Genomic DNA, 19100 nt, shown 5'->3' on the forward strand with positions numbered 1-19100 from the left:
GATCTTGTGAAACTTCATCAGTCGAGGCCTGAGTACTGTTCCACTTAAAAGTTTACACAAACCAAGATCAGATGGAATTTCTGGATGTGGTTCTGGTCTCCTCCCTTAAACCTAGGATGGACTGGTTGGTGACTCGTGGACTTGACTGGAAAATATCCCATGAGGCATTTCATGTTACTGTCAACTTGCGACTTGTGTTCGTAGGAAGTTCATTCTCTTGGAGTATTCTTACCACATCAATTTAGATTAACCAATTAACCTATCAGTGCATGTCTTTGGATGGTGGGAGGAGCCAGAGTACCTGGAGAGAACCCACGCAGACACGGGGAGAACATGCAAACTCCACACAGAAGGGTTCCACCCCCCATCAACTGGTGTTGGAATTGAACCCAGGACCTTCTTGCTGTGAGGCACGAGTGCTAACCACTGCACCAGTTTAGTTTTAGTTTCTTTATATCTTTTCTCTTCTTCACCGTCTAATTCAAATAAATCCCAGACAGCACTCTGCTGCTTTCTCCCAACTTTAGTCTCCATGTTTCCAGGTAGAGTGAGGACCAGAAGATGACTCTAAAAGACAAGTGACGAGAAGTGACGGACCATTAAATGTCATATGGTGTCAGCAGCTAAAATTGCTTGAGGGAAATAAATCGATTTCATATCAATCCGACATTGACAAAGATGAAAACGAAGGGAATTTTATCTGTAATTTTTATACATTTTAGTTAGTTTTGTAAGTACACAATACAGTGTCAGTTAGCTATCGTTTTTTTCTTTTAATTATAGTTTTTATTTATTTCAGTTAACGAAAATGTTTTTTCAGTTCTAGTTTTCGTCATTTCGTTAGTTTTCGTTAACGATAATAACCTTGGTCTCTGGTCGTCTTCCACGTCTCCATATTGTAAACTTTTATAAAGGGCTGGAGCAGGAAGGTGATGTTATATTGTCTGTTTTCTGCACCGGTTCCTACTGAAGATGAATAAACGAGGACTGCCGTTAAGTAGGTTAACCACACTGAACTCAACAGAAGCTGACACTCGATCAGTGCTGAGGTAGTGAAGTGGGTTAGGGTCCGGTACCGGCCTGTTGACCTACTCACTCAATATAAGACTTGGAACAAAAGAAATCACTCCTGACCCCAGATACCGGGGAGGTGCAGTGGTCCACTCATGTCTTCAGTCCAGAGACAGTAACTGAATGTGAATGTGGATGTTTGTTTCACACTGGTCCAGGTGTAAAAACGCCACCTTCTGGGAAATGAATGAATACAACTGAAGTGATGCTAGCAGGTCCAACACGGCCGAGGAGCCTGACGGTGCTTTGTTTGGGCCTGATGTTTGTTTGTTTGTTTGTTTGCAGGGGCTGGCTCCAGCAGTGGACTGGGTGGACTACCTGTCGTCCTCTCTGTCTCCCCTAGAACTGAATGACAGTGAACCAGTCGTCCTCTATGCCAGAGAATACCTGCAGCAGGTGTCTGAGCTGATCAACAAGACGGACCGCAGGTAAGTCTGTCCACAGTCAGAGACAGAGTCCAGACCTGAATGAAGAACAAACAAATGGTAATCTGGACTGAGATGAGTTGGAGTACAACGATACATGTTCTAGAGTACAAGTACCTCAGACGGGTCCTTAAATATCTGTTGTCTCTGCAGTTTGTTGAATAACTACATGATGTGGACGTTGGTTCAGAAGAGCGTCGCCAGTTTGGACCAACGATTTGAAAACGCTCAGGACAAACTGCTGGAGAGTCTGTACGGCACCAAGAAGGTACAAATACTCACAGTACTACTGCAGTAGTACAAGGATCTAATAGTTTTGGACTTTTCGTTATAGTTTAGTTTTATTTAGTTTTGACTTTTTTTTTTTCTCTCATTCAGTTAGTTTTAATTAGTTTTTAGAGCAGATTTCCTAGGTGTTATTAGTTTTCATTATTTTCTAAATGCTTAGTTTTAGGTTTTTTTTATATTTTTTCTCTTCTTTGTCGTCGTATTCAAATAAATCCCAGACAGGACTCTGCTGCTTTCTCCCAACTTTAGTCTCCATGTTTCCAGGTAGAGTGGGGACCAGAAGACGACTGGAAACCACAAGTGACGGACCCTTAAATATCAGATGGTGCCACTAGCTAAAATTGCTAGAGCGAAATACATTGCTTTCGTGTCAATCCGACTTTGACAAAGACGAAAACGAAGGGAATTTTATCCATAATTTTTAAATGTTTTAGTTTTGTAAACACACAATACAGTTTCAGTTAGTTATCGTTTTTTTTCTTTTAATTATAGTATTTATTTTTTTCAGTTAACGAAAATGTTTTTTTAATTCTAGTTTTCGTCATTTCATTAGTTTTCGTTAACGATAATAACTTTGCAGTAGTAGTAGTTCTTCTTGATTCTCCAGGTCTCTAAGTGGTTCCATGTGGTTTTTGTTTCAGTCCTGCACCCCCCGGTGGCAGACCTGCATCGGAAACACAGATGACACGCTGGGCTTCGCTCTCGGAGCACTGTTTGTCAAGGCCACATTCGACAAACACAGCAAAGAGATTGTGAGTTTCAAACTGCAGCTGGTTCTGGTTCTGGTTCTGGAACTGGTCCAAAGTCTTCATACAGCCTCACCTGTCTCTGTCTCTGTCCCAGGCTGAGGAGATGATCAATGAGATCCGGTCTGCATTTAAAGCAGCTCTGGACCGACTGAACTGGATGGACGACCAGACCAGACAGGCTGCCAAAGACAAGGTAGATGGACAGGTGGACAGACGGGGGACAGGGACATGTCGTTTTACTGTTTACTTTTATGCTCGTATTATTTTATGATGCAGTATGGTGTATGTCCAGGAACGTGTCCACCTCTGCAGTAGAATTGAAGAACGCCGCCTCTTCCTGTCTGTCAAATTCAGTCCAACTCTGCCCCCTGCTGGACAGTTTTGGTGTCTGTCAAAACTTTTATGAGGTTGTTAACACACAGACATGTAAAGTTTACATCTCTGTGTGTTCATGACCTCATCAATATGAAAAAGACGAAAAGTTCTAAGATGCATCTACAACCAGAGACATTTGACAAACATGTTTTTCTGTGGTAGGACTCTGATTCCATCATAACAACTGCACCCCTGACAGACAGACAGGTTAACGGACAGACAGACAGGTTAACGGACAGACAGACGGGTTAACGGACAGACAGACGGGTTAACGGACAGGCAGACGGGTTAACGGACAGACAGACAGGTTAACGGACAGACAGACAGGTTAACGGACAGACAGACGGGTTAACGGACAGACAGACGGGTTAACGGACAGACAGACAGGTTAACGGACAGACAGACAGGTTAACGGACAGACAGACAGGTTAATAATGCCGTTTTTGTTTTGTCTTCATCAGGCAGATGCGATCTACGATATGATCGGTTTCCCTGAATTCATCCTGGATCCCAAAGAGCTGGATGATGTCTATGATGGGGTGAGTGACAGCTGTCAATCATGTCAGTGACCTGCAGGAGGACAGGTGGGAGGGGTTAGGGTTAGTATGACATCATCACCGGATGCATTTCCTGTTTTTCAGTACGAAGTGTCTGATGACAGCTTCTTCCAAAACATGTTGAACTTCTACAACTTCTCTGCCCGAGTGATGGCCGACCAGCTGAGGAAGACCCCCAACAAAGACCAGTAAGACCAGTACAGACCAGTACACCCAACAAAGACCAGTAAGACCAGTACAGACCAGTACACCCAACAAAGACCAGTAAGACCAGTACACCTAACAACAACCAGTAAGACCGGTACACCTAACAAAGACCAGTAAGACTAGTACACCTAACAACGACCAGTAAGACCAGTACACCTAACAAAGACCAGTAAGACCGTTACACCAAACAAAGACGAGTAAGACCAGTACGCCTAACAAAGACCAGTAAGACCAGTATGCCCAACAAAGACCAGTAAGACCAGTATGCCCAACAAAGACCAGTAAGACCAGTACACCTAACAAAGACCAGTAAGACCGTTACACTAAACAAAGACGAGTAAGACCAGTACGCCTAACAAAGACGAGTAAGACCAGTACGCCTAACAAAGACCAGTATGCCCAACAAAGACCAGTAAGACCAGTACACCCAACAACGACCAGTAAGACCAGTACACCTAACAAAGACCAGTAAGACCAGTATGCCCAACAAAGACCAGTAAGACCAGTACACCCAACAACGACCAGTAAGACCAGTACACCTAACAAAGACCAGTAAGACCAGTATGCCCAACAAAGACCAGTAAGACCAGTACACCCAACAAAGACGAGTAAGACCAGTAAGCCTAACAAAGACCAGTAAGACCAGTATGCCCAACAAAGACCAGTAAGACCAGTACACCTAACAAAGACCAGTAAGACTAGTACACCTAACAACGACCAGTAAGACCATTACACCAAACTAAGACCAGTACACCTAACAAAGACCAGTAAGACCAGTACACCTAACGACCAGTAAGACCAGTACACCTAACAAAGACCAGTAAGACCATTACACCAAACAAAGACCAGTAATACCAGTACACCTAACAAAGACCAGTAAGACCAGTATGCCCAACAAAGACCAGTAAGACCAGTACACCCAACAAAGACCAGTAAGACTAGTTCGCCCAACAAAGACCAGTAAGACCAGATCAGTCACAGACCAGTATTGACAACAAAGACCAGTAAGACCAGTATGCCCAACAAAGACCAGTAAGACCAGATTCACAGATTTTGTTACTCATCTCCCAAACATCCGCCTTAGGTTGAACATGTTCTGGTCCTACGTTGGTGAACAGGTCTCAGATCTGTCAGACTACCTCCTCAAAGTCGTTCAGGTTCTTCTCAGTTCATGGATCTGTTTGATTCATTCGACATGTTGATGAAGTTGTATCTTATCAATCTTCCCGTTCAGCTTAAACATTCCAGTTGAGACATTACTAGTTTCTGTTCAGATACTGGTCTGTAGTTTGTGTTTACTGTCTCCTCCTCTTTCTCCAGGTGGAGTATGACTCCTCCCACTGTTAACGCCTACTACATGCCCACTAAGAACGGCATCGTCTTCCCTGCTGGAATCCTTCAGGCTCCGTTCTACGCCCAAGACCATCCCAAGTCTGTCCCAGCCTTCATCTACCTGTCTGTTGACCTGTCTGTCTGTCTGTCTGTGTGTCTGTCTGTGTGTCTGTCTGTCTGTCTGTGTGTGTGTGTGTGTGTCTGTCTGTCTGTCTGTGTGTCTGTCTGTCTGTCTGTGTGTCTGTCTGTGTGTCTGTCTGTTGACCTGTCTGTTTGTCTGTGTGTGTGTCTGTCTGTCTGTGTGTCTGTCTGTTGACCTGTCTGTCTGTCTGTCTGTGTGTCTGTCTGTGTGTCTGTCTGTCTGTCTGTCTGTGTGTGTGTGTGTGTGTGTCTGTCTGTCTGTCTGTCTGTGTGTCTGTCTGTGTGTCTGTCTGTGTGTCTGTCTGTCTGTCTGTCTGTCTGTGTGTCTGTCTGTGTGTCTGTCTGTCTGTCTGTGTGTCTGTGTGTCTGTCTGTGTGTCTGTCTGTCTGTCTGTGTGTCTGTCTGTCTGTGTGTCTGTGTGTCTGTCTGTGTGTCTGTCTGTGTGTCTGTCTGTGTGTCTGTCTGTCTCTGTGCATGTGTGTTGACCTGTCTCACCTCGTATATGTTTGTGTGTTTTCAGGGCGTTGAACTTCGGTGGGATCGGGGTGGTGATGGGTCATGAACTGACTCACGCCTTCGATGACCAGGGTTAGTCATTTTATTCCTTTTGAACATGTCTTTGTCGTGTGTTGTGTGGGTTTTGTATTAAACTGTTATTTTTCATCTCTTTAGTTGAAAAGTGATGTTAAATCATTTGACATTAGAGCCAAGTTCTCCTGATGCTGATCATTCATAGAACATCCTGTTGACAAATGGTTCCTCGTGACTTCAAGACTCTAATTGTGACAGAGTTGTTTTAATAAGCTCCTCCCCCTCAGGTCGGGAGTACGATAAGGAGGGGAACCTGAGGCCGTGGTGGCAGAACTCATCGGTGGAGGCCTTTCGACAGAGGACCGAGTGTATGATGGACCAGTACAGCCAGTACACCGTTAATGGAGAACACGTCAACGGAAAGCAGACACTTGGAGAAAACATCGCTGATAACGGAGGTCTAAAGGCCGCCTACAACGTGAGTACACACCTGAAGTCACATGACCCCGATAAACCTGGATGTGATACTGACTGACTGTGTCCGGTTCAGGCCTACCGGTCCTGGGTTCAGAAGAACGGAGATGAAAAAAGACTTCCTGCTGTGAATCTGACCAATGACCAGCTCTTCTTTGTGGGGTTTGCCCAGGTGAGTCCAGAGACCCGACACCTGTGAACTGTCACGGCTCAGGTCGAAGCGGATCGGACCTGTCACGCCAAAACTAGAGACATTCAGTACACTTTCAGTTCTTTTGGTATGTATTAACCCTGGTTCTGGTTCTGTCAGGTGTGGTGTTCAGTTCGGACCCCGGAGAGCGCTCATGAGGGTCTGGTGACAGACCCCCACAGTCCGCCACGCTACCGGGTCATCGGGACGCTCGCCAACTCTATGGACTTCAGTCGCCACTTCAACTGTCCTGTAGGGACGCCCATGAACAGCGGGAAGCGCTGTGAGGTCTGGTAGACCGACTGGACTGGACCATTGGGACCGGGAGGGGCTAGAGGGGGTGGGGCCAATGGATGGACAGCCGCATGGGAGCGGGACCAATGAATGAACAGACAGGTCCGGTGGTTAACGGGCGGAGACGCTCTGTTGACCACAGATGGACTCATTAGTGTCTTAATCTGAAGCTCAGTGTCCTGCAGGTTCGTGTGCAGTTCGTGTGCAGGCCGTGAACTGGGATCCGTCTGCTGGTTTCAGGTCTGCTGTGTGTGCACTTAGGTTCTACAACTGAATGATATCATCTGACAAGCTGTAAATAAAATATTCCACGTTGAGACGAGCGTCTGCTCACCAGGGTTAGACATTTTGGCTCGTTAACGCAGAAAACTGGGTAACGATTTCATTACTAGGGCTGTGTATCGGCAAGAATCTGGTGATATGATACAAATCCCAATACTAGGATCACGATACGATATATCACGATATATCATGATACTGTTAAAAAGGCTTTTTTTGTTTGTTTGTTTCTTTTTTAAATGATTATTTCCTTGAAGAGTTGAATTACACCAGAAATATGCGCAAATACTAAACACATTTAGAGCTGCAACCAATTAATTGACTCAAAGTGATCCAAAAAAATCATTCAACCACAATTCTCCTGAATCAAAGCTTTTTTTCTGTCATTTCTCTGCTGTTAAACATTGGTTCCACTGTTGTGTTTCACACAGACGCTTATTGTGACGCACAAAGAAGCTTCAGGTCAGGAAAACTGCACTAGAATATCTCTCTTCAATCAATTTGAGTCGATTAATTGAATCGGGACTTTTGCATTGACTTCAAGCACCTAGTCGATTAATCGGGTGCAGCTCTAGACACACTTTTATTTGATCACAACAGGATCTAATGTTATATCACAAATGTTCCTGTGTTCAAACTGAAATTCTGTTTTACAGACATTACAGTTTCAGATCCTGCTCAAATGTTCATATTCTATTAGTTCAGAACTAACATCAGAACATTATTTGAGTTCAGTCCCAACAAAGGAACTACCATCTGCCTCTCAGATGTAAAGTGCTGTTAGGATGATTCAAATAACCATTATTTAATAAAATAGTGTTAAATAATAATAAATAAGCTATAAACAATAAAGAAAACTAAAAAACAAAAATGAACCTCTGTCATATCTGCATTTGAATAAATACCTAAAAAATATCGATACATTACTTTTTAATATCGTTACAGTATTGTGAAATTAAAAATCGTGATATATTGCAGAACCCATATTTTCTAACAGCCCTGTTCATCACCGACGGCCCCGTCCAGATCAGCTGCTTCAGTTTCAGGTCGAACCGGCTTCATGTCAAACCTGAGGAAGCTTCAGGGCCGGTGGCTGTCATTAATGTTACACCTGGGTGTTTCCTGCTTTTACAAACCAAAATGTCTGCTGTAGAGTCTCAGAAGAAACGAGACTATAAACCTGAGTTCGATCATCCACCAAACCTCGGCTCCAGAAAACACTGTGCAGCTCATTTCCTGCCAAACGTCCGTGTTTTACAGAAACAAAAAGTACCGTCGATCCGATCAAATACACTAAGTATTTCTAACACATCCTGCTTCAGAAACTAACACAGCATGTCCCACAGGAATGAAAACGTACGACACAAAGACTCAGTAGTGTCACTTTGGACTCAGTCTTTCCACTGTTTGTTCTGATTTTCCCACTCATGACCTGATGATTCGTCTCCATGACAACAGGTGGCGCCATCAGTCTGTTTTAAACCACTGTTAGGACGAACCCTTCAAATCAACGTTGCCAAATAATGCACCAGCTTCAAGTTGACCTTCACATGTTTCCAGGATCAAATGATGACGCACACGCACAGTATTTGTCTGTTTTCACTCATCTGATCGTTGTGTGTGATTCATTACGTTGAACTAAAACCACCTGAACCATCATGTGTCACATCATTTGATCCATAAAATGCTGGAAAATAAATATAAAGACATGAATCCTGGCTGCAGTTGAAATAGTTCTTCTGTCTCTTTGTGGATTATATGGAATGCAAACATGAATTCTGTTGAAAATATGTTTTAAAGCTAATTTATTTAAATTGAACATTTCAGAACAAAAGAGAACTATGGAAGTAAATCTGTCATCAGATTTTGAATTATAAAAGACATTGAATTTCTAGCACTGATTTTTTTTTTTTGCACTGAAATTAAGTGTCTGAATTTTTTGCTCCTGAACTTTTGCACCTGAATGTTTGCATCTGAATTTATTGCATCTGAATTTTTTAAATGCTAAATTTATGAACATAGTTGAATTCAGAGAAAAACAATTCAGATAATTTCAGTGCAAAAAAATTCAGATACTAATTTCAGCGCCAAAAAAAAATTTCAGTGCTACAAATTCAATGTCTTTTATAATTCAAATCTGATGACAGTTTTACTTCCATAAAGAGCATGATATAAATGAAAACATAGAAGATGAAATTTAAACACACAAACTAAAAGTGAATCTGCACAGGTGAAGCTTTTTTTAAACTGTACCAACAGTATCAACAGACCCCCAAAGGTGTCCACAGACCTCCAAAGGTGTCCACAGACCCCCAAAGGTGTCCACAGACCTCCAAAGGTGTCCACAGACCCCCAAAGGTGTCCACAGACCCCCAAAGGTGTCCACAGACCCCCAAAGAGTCCACAGACCCCCAAAGGTGTCCACAGACCCCCAAAGAGTCCACAGACCCCCAAAGGTGTCCACAGACCCCCAAAGGTGTCCACAGACCCCCAAAGGTGTCCACAGACCCCCAAAGGTGTCCACAGACCCCCAAAGGTGTCCACAGACCCCCAAAGGTGTCCACAGACCTCCAAAGGTGTCCACAGACCCCCAAAGAGGTCCACAGACCTCCAAAGGTGTCCACAGACCCCCAAAGGTGTCCACAGACCCCCAAAGAGTCCACAGACCCCCAAAGGTGTCCACAGACCTCCAAAGGTGTCCACAGACCCCAAAGGTGTCCACAGACCCCCAAAGGTGTCCACAGACCCCCAAAGGTGTCCACAGACCTCCAAAGGTGTCCACAGACCCCCAAAGGTGTCCACAGACCCCCAAAGGTGTCCACAGACCTCCAAAGGTGTCCACAGACCTTCTTAAAGGGTTCAAATGAAGACTGAAGGGTTCAAGGTCATCAGAGTCAGGATGTGGACCCCAAACCCGACCAGTAGAGGGCAGAGTTTGTTCAGTCATTCACTGAGTCCACATGAATCTGCACATCATCATCTGGTCCACGGTGGTCCACATGGCGACAGTTCTCAGGAAGTTCAGACCATGTTAGTCCAGGACTGGTTTGGACACGATAGTTTTAGTCTAAATCTGATCCGCACCCAGCGGATTTAGTCTAAACCTGACCCAGAAATGGTGGTTTTATTCAAAAACCCGACCCAGACCTAGGTGGTTTTACTCTAAACCTGGCTCAGACCCGGTGGTTTTAGTCTAAACAGAACCCAGACCTGGTGGTTTTAGATGTGGGCTAGAGTTGTGGACTCGGTCTTGGTGATCCTCCATGGTGGTCTTGGTGTGAGTGTAAACCCGGTCCTGATCCCAGTCCTCATGAGTCCACTACAGATCCTGATGATGAAACAGAATCAAATACGTCATGAAGTTGAAAACTGGACGAATGAGGTTTGACTTAAATATTAAAAATAAAACTGTGAGTCAAAACAACAACAATAATAAAAATCACAGAAACATGATATTTTTAAAACGTCACATTTGCTGAACTTCACTGTAAATGTTCCATAAACAGTAAATGAGTTTTTCATCCGTATTTTTTTTTTTTTTATCATTTTTTTCTTGTTTTTATTTGTATCTCATGGATAAAGTCAGACTTGAATGGTTTAATATGTTGGTTGTAAATAAAATCTGCTTCATTTATCACGTGACCGTGTTTTTCTGCATCCTCTCCGACGGTCACGTGACGGACACGGACACCTGGGCCGATCAGGTGTTTGTTTGTGTGAAGGGGCGGGGTCAGGGCCACAGGTGGGCGGGGATTCCTGCTGCCACTCACAGTCTGGATCTGAGTCTCATTTCAGGCAGGACTCTGTGGACGGACCCGGACCTGGATCAGAACCCGGACCCGGACTCCGCGCATTCAGGTGAGTCCGACCCGAGCCGTTCCGGTCCTGAAGACTTTCTGGAGTCTAAACCCTGAGCCCAGACCCGGTTCGGGTCCAGGATCCTCCAGGTCCAGGATCCTTTAATGTCAGTAAATGAAGATTTTCTTTATAGAAAAACGTGACGCGAATGTTTTCTGTGTTTTAGTTTGATTAAAAGTTTTAAATGTAAAAGAAAATACAGCAAAAGTTATGTTTTAATTCGAGAGAAAATTCAACTATTTAACAGGAAAAACTTTTTTTTTTTTTTTTTTTTAATTACTAAATCTATGGAAAAACACTGATGTTCACAGTGAAACAAGTAGAAAAATTTAATATTCATTAAAAGTGATTAAAAACTGGTGTTTATTGTTTTTACTTTTAAACCAAACCGAAATTTATTTATTTATTTATTTATTTATTTATTTATTAGGAACAGTGCGTATTAATGAACCTCTACAACAATTGCCGCGTTTAATCTGAGCTGATGCGGATGTTTCAGAGTTTAATAAAACTGAAACTAAACCTGGATCCAGGATTGAACTGGACTCTAATACTCTAAAACATGACAGTAAAGTCAAATAAAGTCTAATTAAGTCTGATTAATTAAAGCCTAATCTCATGTCTTTAAATCCAAACATGTTTGACTCTAACTCAGTTTGACTCTGTTTCAAATATTAAATTTATGACTAATTTAATAAAATGACAGTGGAGTTCTGATGTGAATCCAGGATCCGGTCCAGGTCCAGGTCTGAGTTGTCATTGGGTCTTAATCCTGGATTTCACTGTAACATTTAAAGAAAACAAAGAAAAACAGAAACCAATGACTGCACATCTGTAAAGCTTGTGTTTTTAATGTGTTTTTAGTAAAACAGCTGATTTCACTGACAGTGGATCTACTTTACAGACTAGACCAGACCCTTTAGACCACAGGTGTCAAACTCATTTTAGTTCAGTTCCACATTCAGCTAAATTTGATCTGAAATGGGCCGGACCAGTGAAACAATAACATAATAATATATAAATAATGTCAACTCCAAACTTTTCTCTATGTTTTAGAGCGAAAAAAGTTCACTTACATTATGAACAGGTTTACTTCTGCAAACTATCCTTTCAAAAGATGTGAATAACATGAACAAACTGAAAAAAATAAGTTTAATTTTAACAATATTATGCCTCGGTTTATCATTTACACATGTACATTCTAACGTACAGATCCCAGTGGATTTACAAAGACAAAAATATTTAATAACAGACAGAATATTGTTAAAATTGTACTTGCTTTTCTTAAAACATTTCAGGTTGTTCATATTTGTTCAGGTTATTCACATTTTCTGCGAAATTATACTTTGTTGTAGTGTAAATACATTAAATATTTACATTTACAAAGAGAAACATTAAGAGTTGTCATTATTTTTATGTTATTATGATAGTATTTTACTGGTCCTGCCCACTTGAGATTGAATTGGTGTGAACGTGGAACCTGAACTAAAAGGATTGTTCATATCTTCAGTGTCATTTTTGCATTTCACAATTTCATCCCAAGGGCCGGACTGGACCCTTTGGCGGGCCGGATTTGGCCCCCGGGCCACATGTTTGACACCTGCGCATTAGACCAATAAAACAGACTTTAAATAAAGGAAGAAAAACACGTAGAATGAAAATAATCCACACCTTTAGTAATACTAAAAATGTGAATATTTACCTGATGGACACTGGATGGTCTGTGTTTCAGTCACATCATATGTCTTATATCCATATATCCATTGTCATATATCATATGGACCACAGTCTGTGGGCCCGTTGAATCCAGGTGTTTCTTTTCTAACAGGGGTCTGGGATAAAAACAATAAGGACTAATGTCCGAATAGAGATTTGTATTATGGGATAGATATCAGTGCATTGGTTAGTTAGGTTTTAGTTTATTAAAAAATTAGCAAAATCGTCTATAAATCAGGTCTTATATCTCACTGGAATGTTCCTCTTTAGGTGATTCTGTCTTATTTTAAGTGTGATGAGGTATTTGGACTAAAATGAGACAAATACACTTAGTAAGATTTAGATTTTTTTCCAGTGTAGAGTAGAAATGTTAAACTCATAGTTCAGGTTCTACATTCAGATCCATATGATCTAAAGTGATCAGAACCAGGAAAATAAGAACAGAATAAACTGTAAATAATGACAAATACAAACTTTTCTCTATGTTTTAAAGAGAAAAAAATAAACTTGCATTATGGAAATGTTTACATTTATAAACTATTCTTTAAAAAAAATGAAGAACATGAACAACCTGAGATGTTTTAAAGGCTCATATTTATCTTTTTATTTTTATTTTCTTTACTCTGTTTTTATAAAATAACCTTTGAATTTACTCTCAGCTTTAATGAACATTTACATGATCAGTGAATTAAATGTAGAAAAATGCAGGATTTACACTGAAAAAAAAAAGTAAAATACAGAGGATAATGTTAGAGTAAATGGGGATAAATTGTTTAAGAAAGATTAAAAAGAGAGAAAAATGATTTTAGAACTGATATAAAAGTAGCTGTGGGTCTTTAAAAGGTTCATATTTGTCTAAACCCCCTTTTCTTAGTCTGTGCTTCATTTCTTTGTGTATTTGGACTCTAATAGTTCAGACAGTTTGAATGTGAACCCTCCAGCTGCTGCAAAACTATCTTTAGATTCATTTGGACAAAAATCCAGTGGATTTCTACAACCTGTTTGAATTCCTGCTTAATTAGTTGTGTCTATAACTAGTTACGACATTTGCACATATCGGTTTTGTTTATTTTTTTCATTATTTTGCTCAATTTTTTGTTTGGTTTTGTTCATTACCTCCGCCAAGGAGGTTATGTTTTTGCCAGGGTTTGTTTGTCTGTCTGTTTGTTTGTCTGTCCGTTAGTGTGCAACATAACTCAAAAAGTTCTGGACAGATTTGGATGAAATTTTCAGGGTTTGTTGGAAATGGGATAAGGAAGAAATGATTAAATTTTGGTGGTGATCGGGGGTGGGGGGCCCACGGGGGGGGCCACTGATCAGCCTTGGCGGAGGTCTGCGCTCTCCGAGTGCTTCTAGTTTTTTTATTGTTTTGCTTGATTTTTGTTTGGTTTGTTAATTTTTTTATTATTTTACTCGATTTTCATTCGTTTTCTTTCATTTGAATTTTTCTTAATTAGTTGCGTCTCTACTCGTTCCGTCTCCACATTTGCTCATATCAGGTCCAGACTTCAGTCCAACATTTCTCCAGTTTTTCTCCATAATTGTTTGTCGTCATCAGCGGTTGTAGTCCAGACTGAAAATATGTCCAAACTTGGAGCCTATTACCTCAAATGTTCAGTTGTTGGTTGAACGGGACAGAGCAGCACAGCCAATAACATGGAGGGGGCGGGGCCTGAAGTGCCTCATGGTGTATTTAAAGGGCCAGCGCTCCAACCACCTTTCTGGTGTCATTCCTCAGAAATAGGGTGAAGATGGACCTGTGGAGTTGAATGAATGAAGAATCAGAGCCAAGCAGAGCATTTACAGTTTATGGAGACCACAGGGAAATGTGGGAAAATGAAGAATTACATTTCAAAAAGACTAATATCAGTGCTTTAAGGAAAATAAGTTTAATTTTAACAGTATTCTGCCTCAGTTTATCATTTACACGTTCATTATAATTCACAGACTTTTTCTCCAGTATGTAAAATGACATGAGGAGGCGTTCATGTGTAGTTTCATGTTCATAAACTAGTATTTACCATAATTCCCACTGCACATGAAGGCAGCATTAGAGTAGAAGCTCAGACACTGATCCAGTAAAAGGTCAAAACCATGTGTTCATGATGTTTTTTCCACAGACGGGATGAAGATGACAGCGGAGCATGTGGAGGACGGCGCCACGCTCATCGCCATGGAGACCCCGCCCGACAACTCCTACGGCAGCATCACCCACGGTAACGTCAGTGTGTTGTCATCAGTCATGTTATGGGCTGAGGATGGGATGATTAAAAGTCCCATCTTTAGCAGAACAGTTTAACTAAAGTCAAGGTCCAAGAGGACGATGTTCAGATAAACACAGCTGGAGAGGAAGTGGGCGGAGTCTGTAGTCCATCACCTGGACAGGTATATGTGGACTGGTGATGTTTTTGTGGATGCCAAACCAAGCTTTGAGGCTGTAGGTGAGAAGATCTTGACCATCCTGGACCATCTTGGACCATCCTGGGCCATCCTGGGACCATCTTGGACCATCCTGGACCATCTTGGACCATATTGGACCATCTTGGACCATATTGGACCATCTTGGACCATCCTGGACCATCCTGAACCATCCTGGATCATCTTGGACCATCTTGGACCATCTTGGACCATCCTGGACCACCTTGGACCATCCCTTACATTTTTTACTCATAACCAAGATGGCCGACAGGAAGTCATCAATATCAACCATCCATGAATATGTAATAAATCCTTCTATATCAGGAAGGTAGAACAAATATGGAAACATCAAGTAACATCTAAGGATTAATATAATTTTTAAAATTACACATATTTATTTAATATTGGAAGAAATTTATTGTTAATCCCCTGTCGACTAAATGGACTCCATTACATCAGTGTCTGTATTTACACTGTAATTCCATTAAATATCATTACTGTAACTGTACTGTTGTGGATAAACCTGACTCTGAACCGACAGGGTTGAGTGGAAATCAATGGAAAATTATCATTAGAGTGAAATTAACAGGTTTTTTTAAACAAAAAGTTGTTGTTTTTTTCATCTTATCTCTATAAAGTGAGTAACACGTAGTGTTAATATATATTAAAATGTGAGAAAATGTCAGATTATCAGCATTAAAAGTGTTTTTATTTCGTAGTTTTCATCCTTTTCTGACATTGGTTTGTTAATTCATATATAATTGCTTCCAGCATTTATGGAACTATGAAAGAGAATTAGGTACAGTGGGAAAAAAAAAAAAGGTGCAATATATTTTTTTTTTATTATTATTCTGAGAAAAAAGTCAGAATTCCAAGATTAAAGTCAGAATCAGACTTTTTTCTCAGAATAATAATAATTTTAAAATGATATTGGACTTTTTGTTTTTTTCAAGTGGCCCTAATCCTCTTCCGTATGGAACTCCATGAAAAACAGGTGCATAAAAAAATTCAATTGCACTGTTTTTTCCAAACCTAAAGAAGAAGAAAAATCTGAACTAAGATTGCTCTGTTGGCGCATGAAAGAGTTAAATCAGACTGACATGAAGATGAACTAAACCACCTCAGATCCATGATGTGGATCAGCTTCTCCTGGTGGACTTCTGGGGGTCTGTGGTGTGTCCTGGGAGGACCTGGAACTGCTCCAGAGTCTGAAACGGTCCAGTTTACTTTGGTGTTTTCGCAGCAGGAAGCAGGAAGTGTGATCAGCTGTGCAGATTAAACAGTTTAAGGACAAAACAGTCCATGTTTGTCTCTAAGAACAATGGACACATTAATGAGCAGGACGTTTACTAAGCCCTGACAAACACCCCTGACCTACGACCCCTCCCTCTACCTGGTTACCGTGGTGACAGCCTGACAGGTAAACATGTTTGTCTTTGCTTTTTCCCAGAATCCTGCTGTTCGGCTCCCGGACAGGAACGTGTTCAGCGATGGGACGACTCGTGTGGGTGAGTTAACGAACGTCCATCTGTGGCTCCAATCAGTGACCAACAGGAACTAGACTGATATCTGGAACCATTTACATGTTCTAAACCATCAACATATGGACCAGTAGAAGGAAAGGAACAGGTAGAATATTTAAAAACTTCAGAAAAAATTCAAAAGTCAAGATTTCTCAAAACTGTGAACAAACTTTGTAAACATTGTCCAAAGAAAAAACAGATCAAATATGTAATGAATCTGACCGAAGATTCAGAGAAGATGTTTGAAGAAATAACTGATGAAGACAAAGACAACGATGAACACGTCGATGAAAATGATGATGACGAAGACGAAAAAGATGACAATGACAACAATGACAACAAGGACAATGAAGATGACAATGACAACGATGACAGCAAAGATGACAATGAAGACAGAGACAGTGATGAACCCGCCGATGAGGACAATGAAGATGACAATGACGAAGATGACAACGATGGTGAAGACGACAATGATGAAGATGACGATGATGAAGACAACAATGATGAAGACGATGATGATGATGAAGATGACGATGATGAAGACGAGAATGATGAAGAAAACGATGATGAAAGCGAAGGCGACGATAAACGTGCCGATGAAGATGACAAAGGCGACGATGAGCACACTGACGAAGACAACAATGAACACAATGAACAGCCGACGAAGACAACAAAGATGATGAAGACGAGGATGACGACAAAGACGGCGATGAGGACAATGACAACGATGACAGCAAAGACAACATTAAAGACAAAGACGACGATGAACACTCCGATGAGGACGATGAAGATGACAATGACAACGATGACAAGGAAGACAATGAAGACGACAGTGAAGACGAAGACAAGAAGACGACAAAGATGAAGACGACAATGAAGACAACAATGAAGATGAAGATGACGATGAACACGCTGATGAAGACAACAAAGATGACGAAGACGAGGATGACGACGAAGATGAAGACGAGGGTGAACACAATGAACATGCCAATGAAGACGATGATGACGACAAAGATGACGAAGACGAAGACAACACTGGACACTACACTTTCATAGTATCTCATGTCCCACTGGCCGCTGAGAAAGAAGTAGCTGCTTTTCCATGGTCCATCTGAGCTAAACTTTCCCCATATTTCCTAAATGTGTTCCAAACACAAGTGTGTAATGTTAGTTTTTCCATTCAATCCTAAATGTGCTGATTAGTTTCTTTCTTCTGGTAGATGTCAGTGTCAGTCCTTCCATAAACACGAACATAATCTGTGTTGTTTTGAATCTAGAATGCTCACTCCCCCTCTATCTCCAACTAAATTCTAAACTGATGTGGTTTCCTGCTGTGTCCACACATACACACACATGTTTGGGTTCAACTCTTCTTCTTCTCTTGTTCTAACATCCATTAACATCTGTTTGTTTTGGTCATGTGACTCTAGTTGGACTAAAATGTCTTTCCATTACAGTTTTGCATGATATACCAATTTAACTACGCCTGAAAAACCATCTCTTGCCAGCACAAAAAATTTACGTCGATAAATGAGTTTTAGTGAAATTTGTGTTTTTCCATTAGACAAATTTTTATGCATAAGTTATATTCACGCAATTTGAGGATCAGTGGAAAAGCGAGTACTGAGCTCCTGTATGAGGATGAATCTGGATCAGATTTGGTTGAGGTGTGTATTTGGTTAGACGTCAAATGCTCTGCTCAAATTGGACAGACTTCGTGCTGGTGTGGGAGGAGTCTCTGAAGGAAACGACCAGTATTAACTCCGCCCACAGGAAGTGGAGGGAGGCGTTTCTGGACCGACTGAAACATGCGGGACTTCAGCAGGAGAAGGTAATGACCTGTTTATGATTATTACTGACTCACTGGTTCAATAAATTAGCAAAAAAAGTCATAATATTAAGTATAAAAAAGTAAAATACGTCACAAAACGAAAAAAAAAGGATTAATAAATCAACAACATAATAACTAACATGAACAAAAGGAGCCACAAACGGAAGTAATTTGAAGAAAAAACATTTAAAAAGGGGAACAAAATGAACAAAATCAAATAAGAATGTTAACAAAATAATAAATAACTTGGAGAAATTAAGAAAAGTACAAAATGAATAAAAAATGTAAAACACTGATTCACCAGTAAACCCATGTTCAATAATACATAAAATGAACAAAAATTATTGAACAAATGCAAAATAATAAATAATGTGAGAAAAAATAAGCAACAAAATTAACAGCCAAAGTAATCAGTAAAATTAACAAAAATGAATAATTACCCAATAAAATGATAATTAACATGAACAAAATAAGCCACAAACTGAACAAAACTGAAGAAAAAATATAAAATGGGCAAGAGAATAAAGCTAAATACATAAAATAAGTAACAAATGAACAAAAACTAATAAAATACCAAGTAAAATGAATAAAATTAAACGATAAAACAAATGAATAAAATAATAAGTGCCATGAACATTATAGGGTTGTGGATGTTTGTTTTTTATGTTCAGTTATAGATAGATTTGACTGAAAAAGTCACTTTTTCTTTTATTTTTTCTGATTTTATAAAATAACCTTGAATTTAATCTGTGCTTTAATGAACATGTACATGATCAGTGAATTAAACAGAGAAAACACAGGATTTACACTGAAAAAAAGTAAAATACAGAGGATAACATTA

The 19100-nt window shown here is 40.5% G+C and overlaps 2 protein-coding genes across 3 annotated transcripts in view; both read left to right on the top strand.

The window, feature by feature from the left end:
- The window catches only part of LOC115431743 (endothelin-converting enzyme 2-like), a 30894-nt gene extending 23943 nt beyond the window's left edge, over window positions 1-6951 (top strand). The window contains exons 9-19 of one of the 2 annotated variants that reach the window (XM_030152381.1): window positions 1357-1499; window positions 1650-1764; window positions 2426-2536; window positions 2628-2726; window positions 3370-3447; window positions 3550-3653; window positions 4993-5103; window positions 5666-5733; window positions 5964-6154; window positions 6227-6322; window positions 6461-6951. In XM_030152381.1, the coding sequence (XP_030008241.1) occupies window positions 1357-1499; window positions 1650-1764; window positions 2426-2536; window positions 2628-2726; window positions 3370-3447; window positions 3550-3653; window positions 4993-5103; window positions 5666-5733; window positions 5964-6154; window positions 6227-6322; window positions 6461-6637 (1293 nt within the window). In that variant the 3' untranslated portion in view covers window positions 6638-6951. The remainder of the gene's footprint in view (window positions 1-1356; window positions 1500-1649; window positions 1765-2425; window positions 2537-2627; window positions 2727-3369; window positions 3448-3549; window positions 3654-4992; window positions 5104-5665; window positions 5734-5963; window positions 6155-6226; window positions 6323-6460) is intronic. The other variant, XM_030152383.1, reaches the window with a different exon arrangement.
- Window positions 6952-10515: 3564 nt separating this feature from the next.
- On the top strand, window positions 10516-15203 carry LOC115431206 (uncharacterized). The gene is made up of 3 exons (XM_030151437.1): window positions 10516-10771; window positions 14608-14703; window positions 14929-15203. Exons 1-3 carry the CDS (start codon window positions 10516-10518, stop codon window positions 15201-15203), a joined length of 627 nt encoding a protein of 208 aa, XP_030007297.1.
- The last annotated feature ends 3897 nt before the right edge of the window (window positions 15204-19100 follow it).

This window comes from Sphaeramia orbicularis, chromosome 13 (assembly GCF_902148855.1).
Source record: "Sphaeramia orbicularis chromosome 13, fSphaOr1.1, whole genome shotgun sequence".
In the NCBI taxonomy this organism is placed as follows: Eukaryota; Metazoa; Chordata; class Actinopteri; order Kurtiformes; family Apogonidae; genus Sphaeramia; species Sphaeramia orbicularis.

Excerpts from the sequence above, each read along its gene's own strand:
- LOC115431206 (XM_030151437.1), top strand. The coding sequence starts at position 10,516 with ATGTTGGTTGTAAATAAAATCTGCTTCATTTATCACGTGACCGTGTTT. Across the intron at positions 10,772-14,607 it reads CCCGGACTCCGCGCATTCAG|ACGGGATGAAGATGACAGCG; the intron begins GTGAGTCCGACC and ends TTTTTTCCACAG. Across the intron at positions 14,704-14,928 it reads CTACGGCAGCATCACCCACG|GTGAGAAGATCTTGACCATC; the intron begins GTAACGTCAGTG and ends TTGAGGCTGTAG.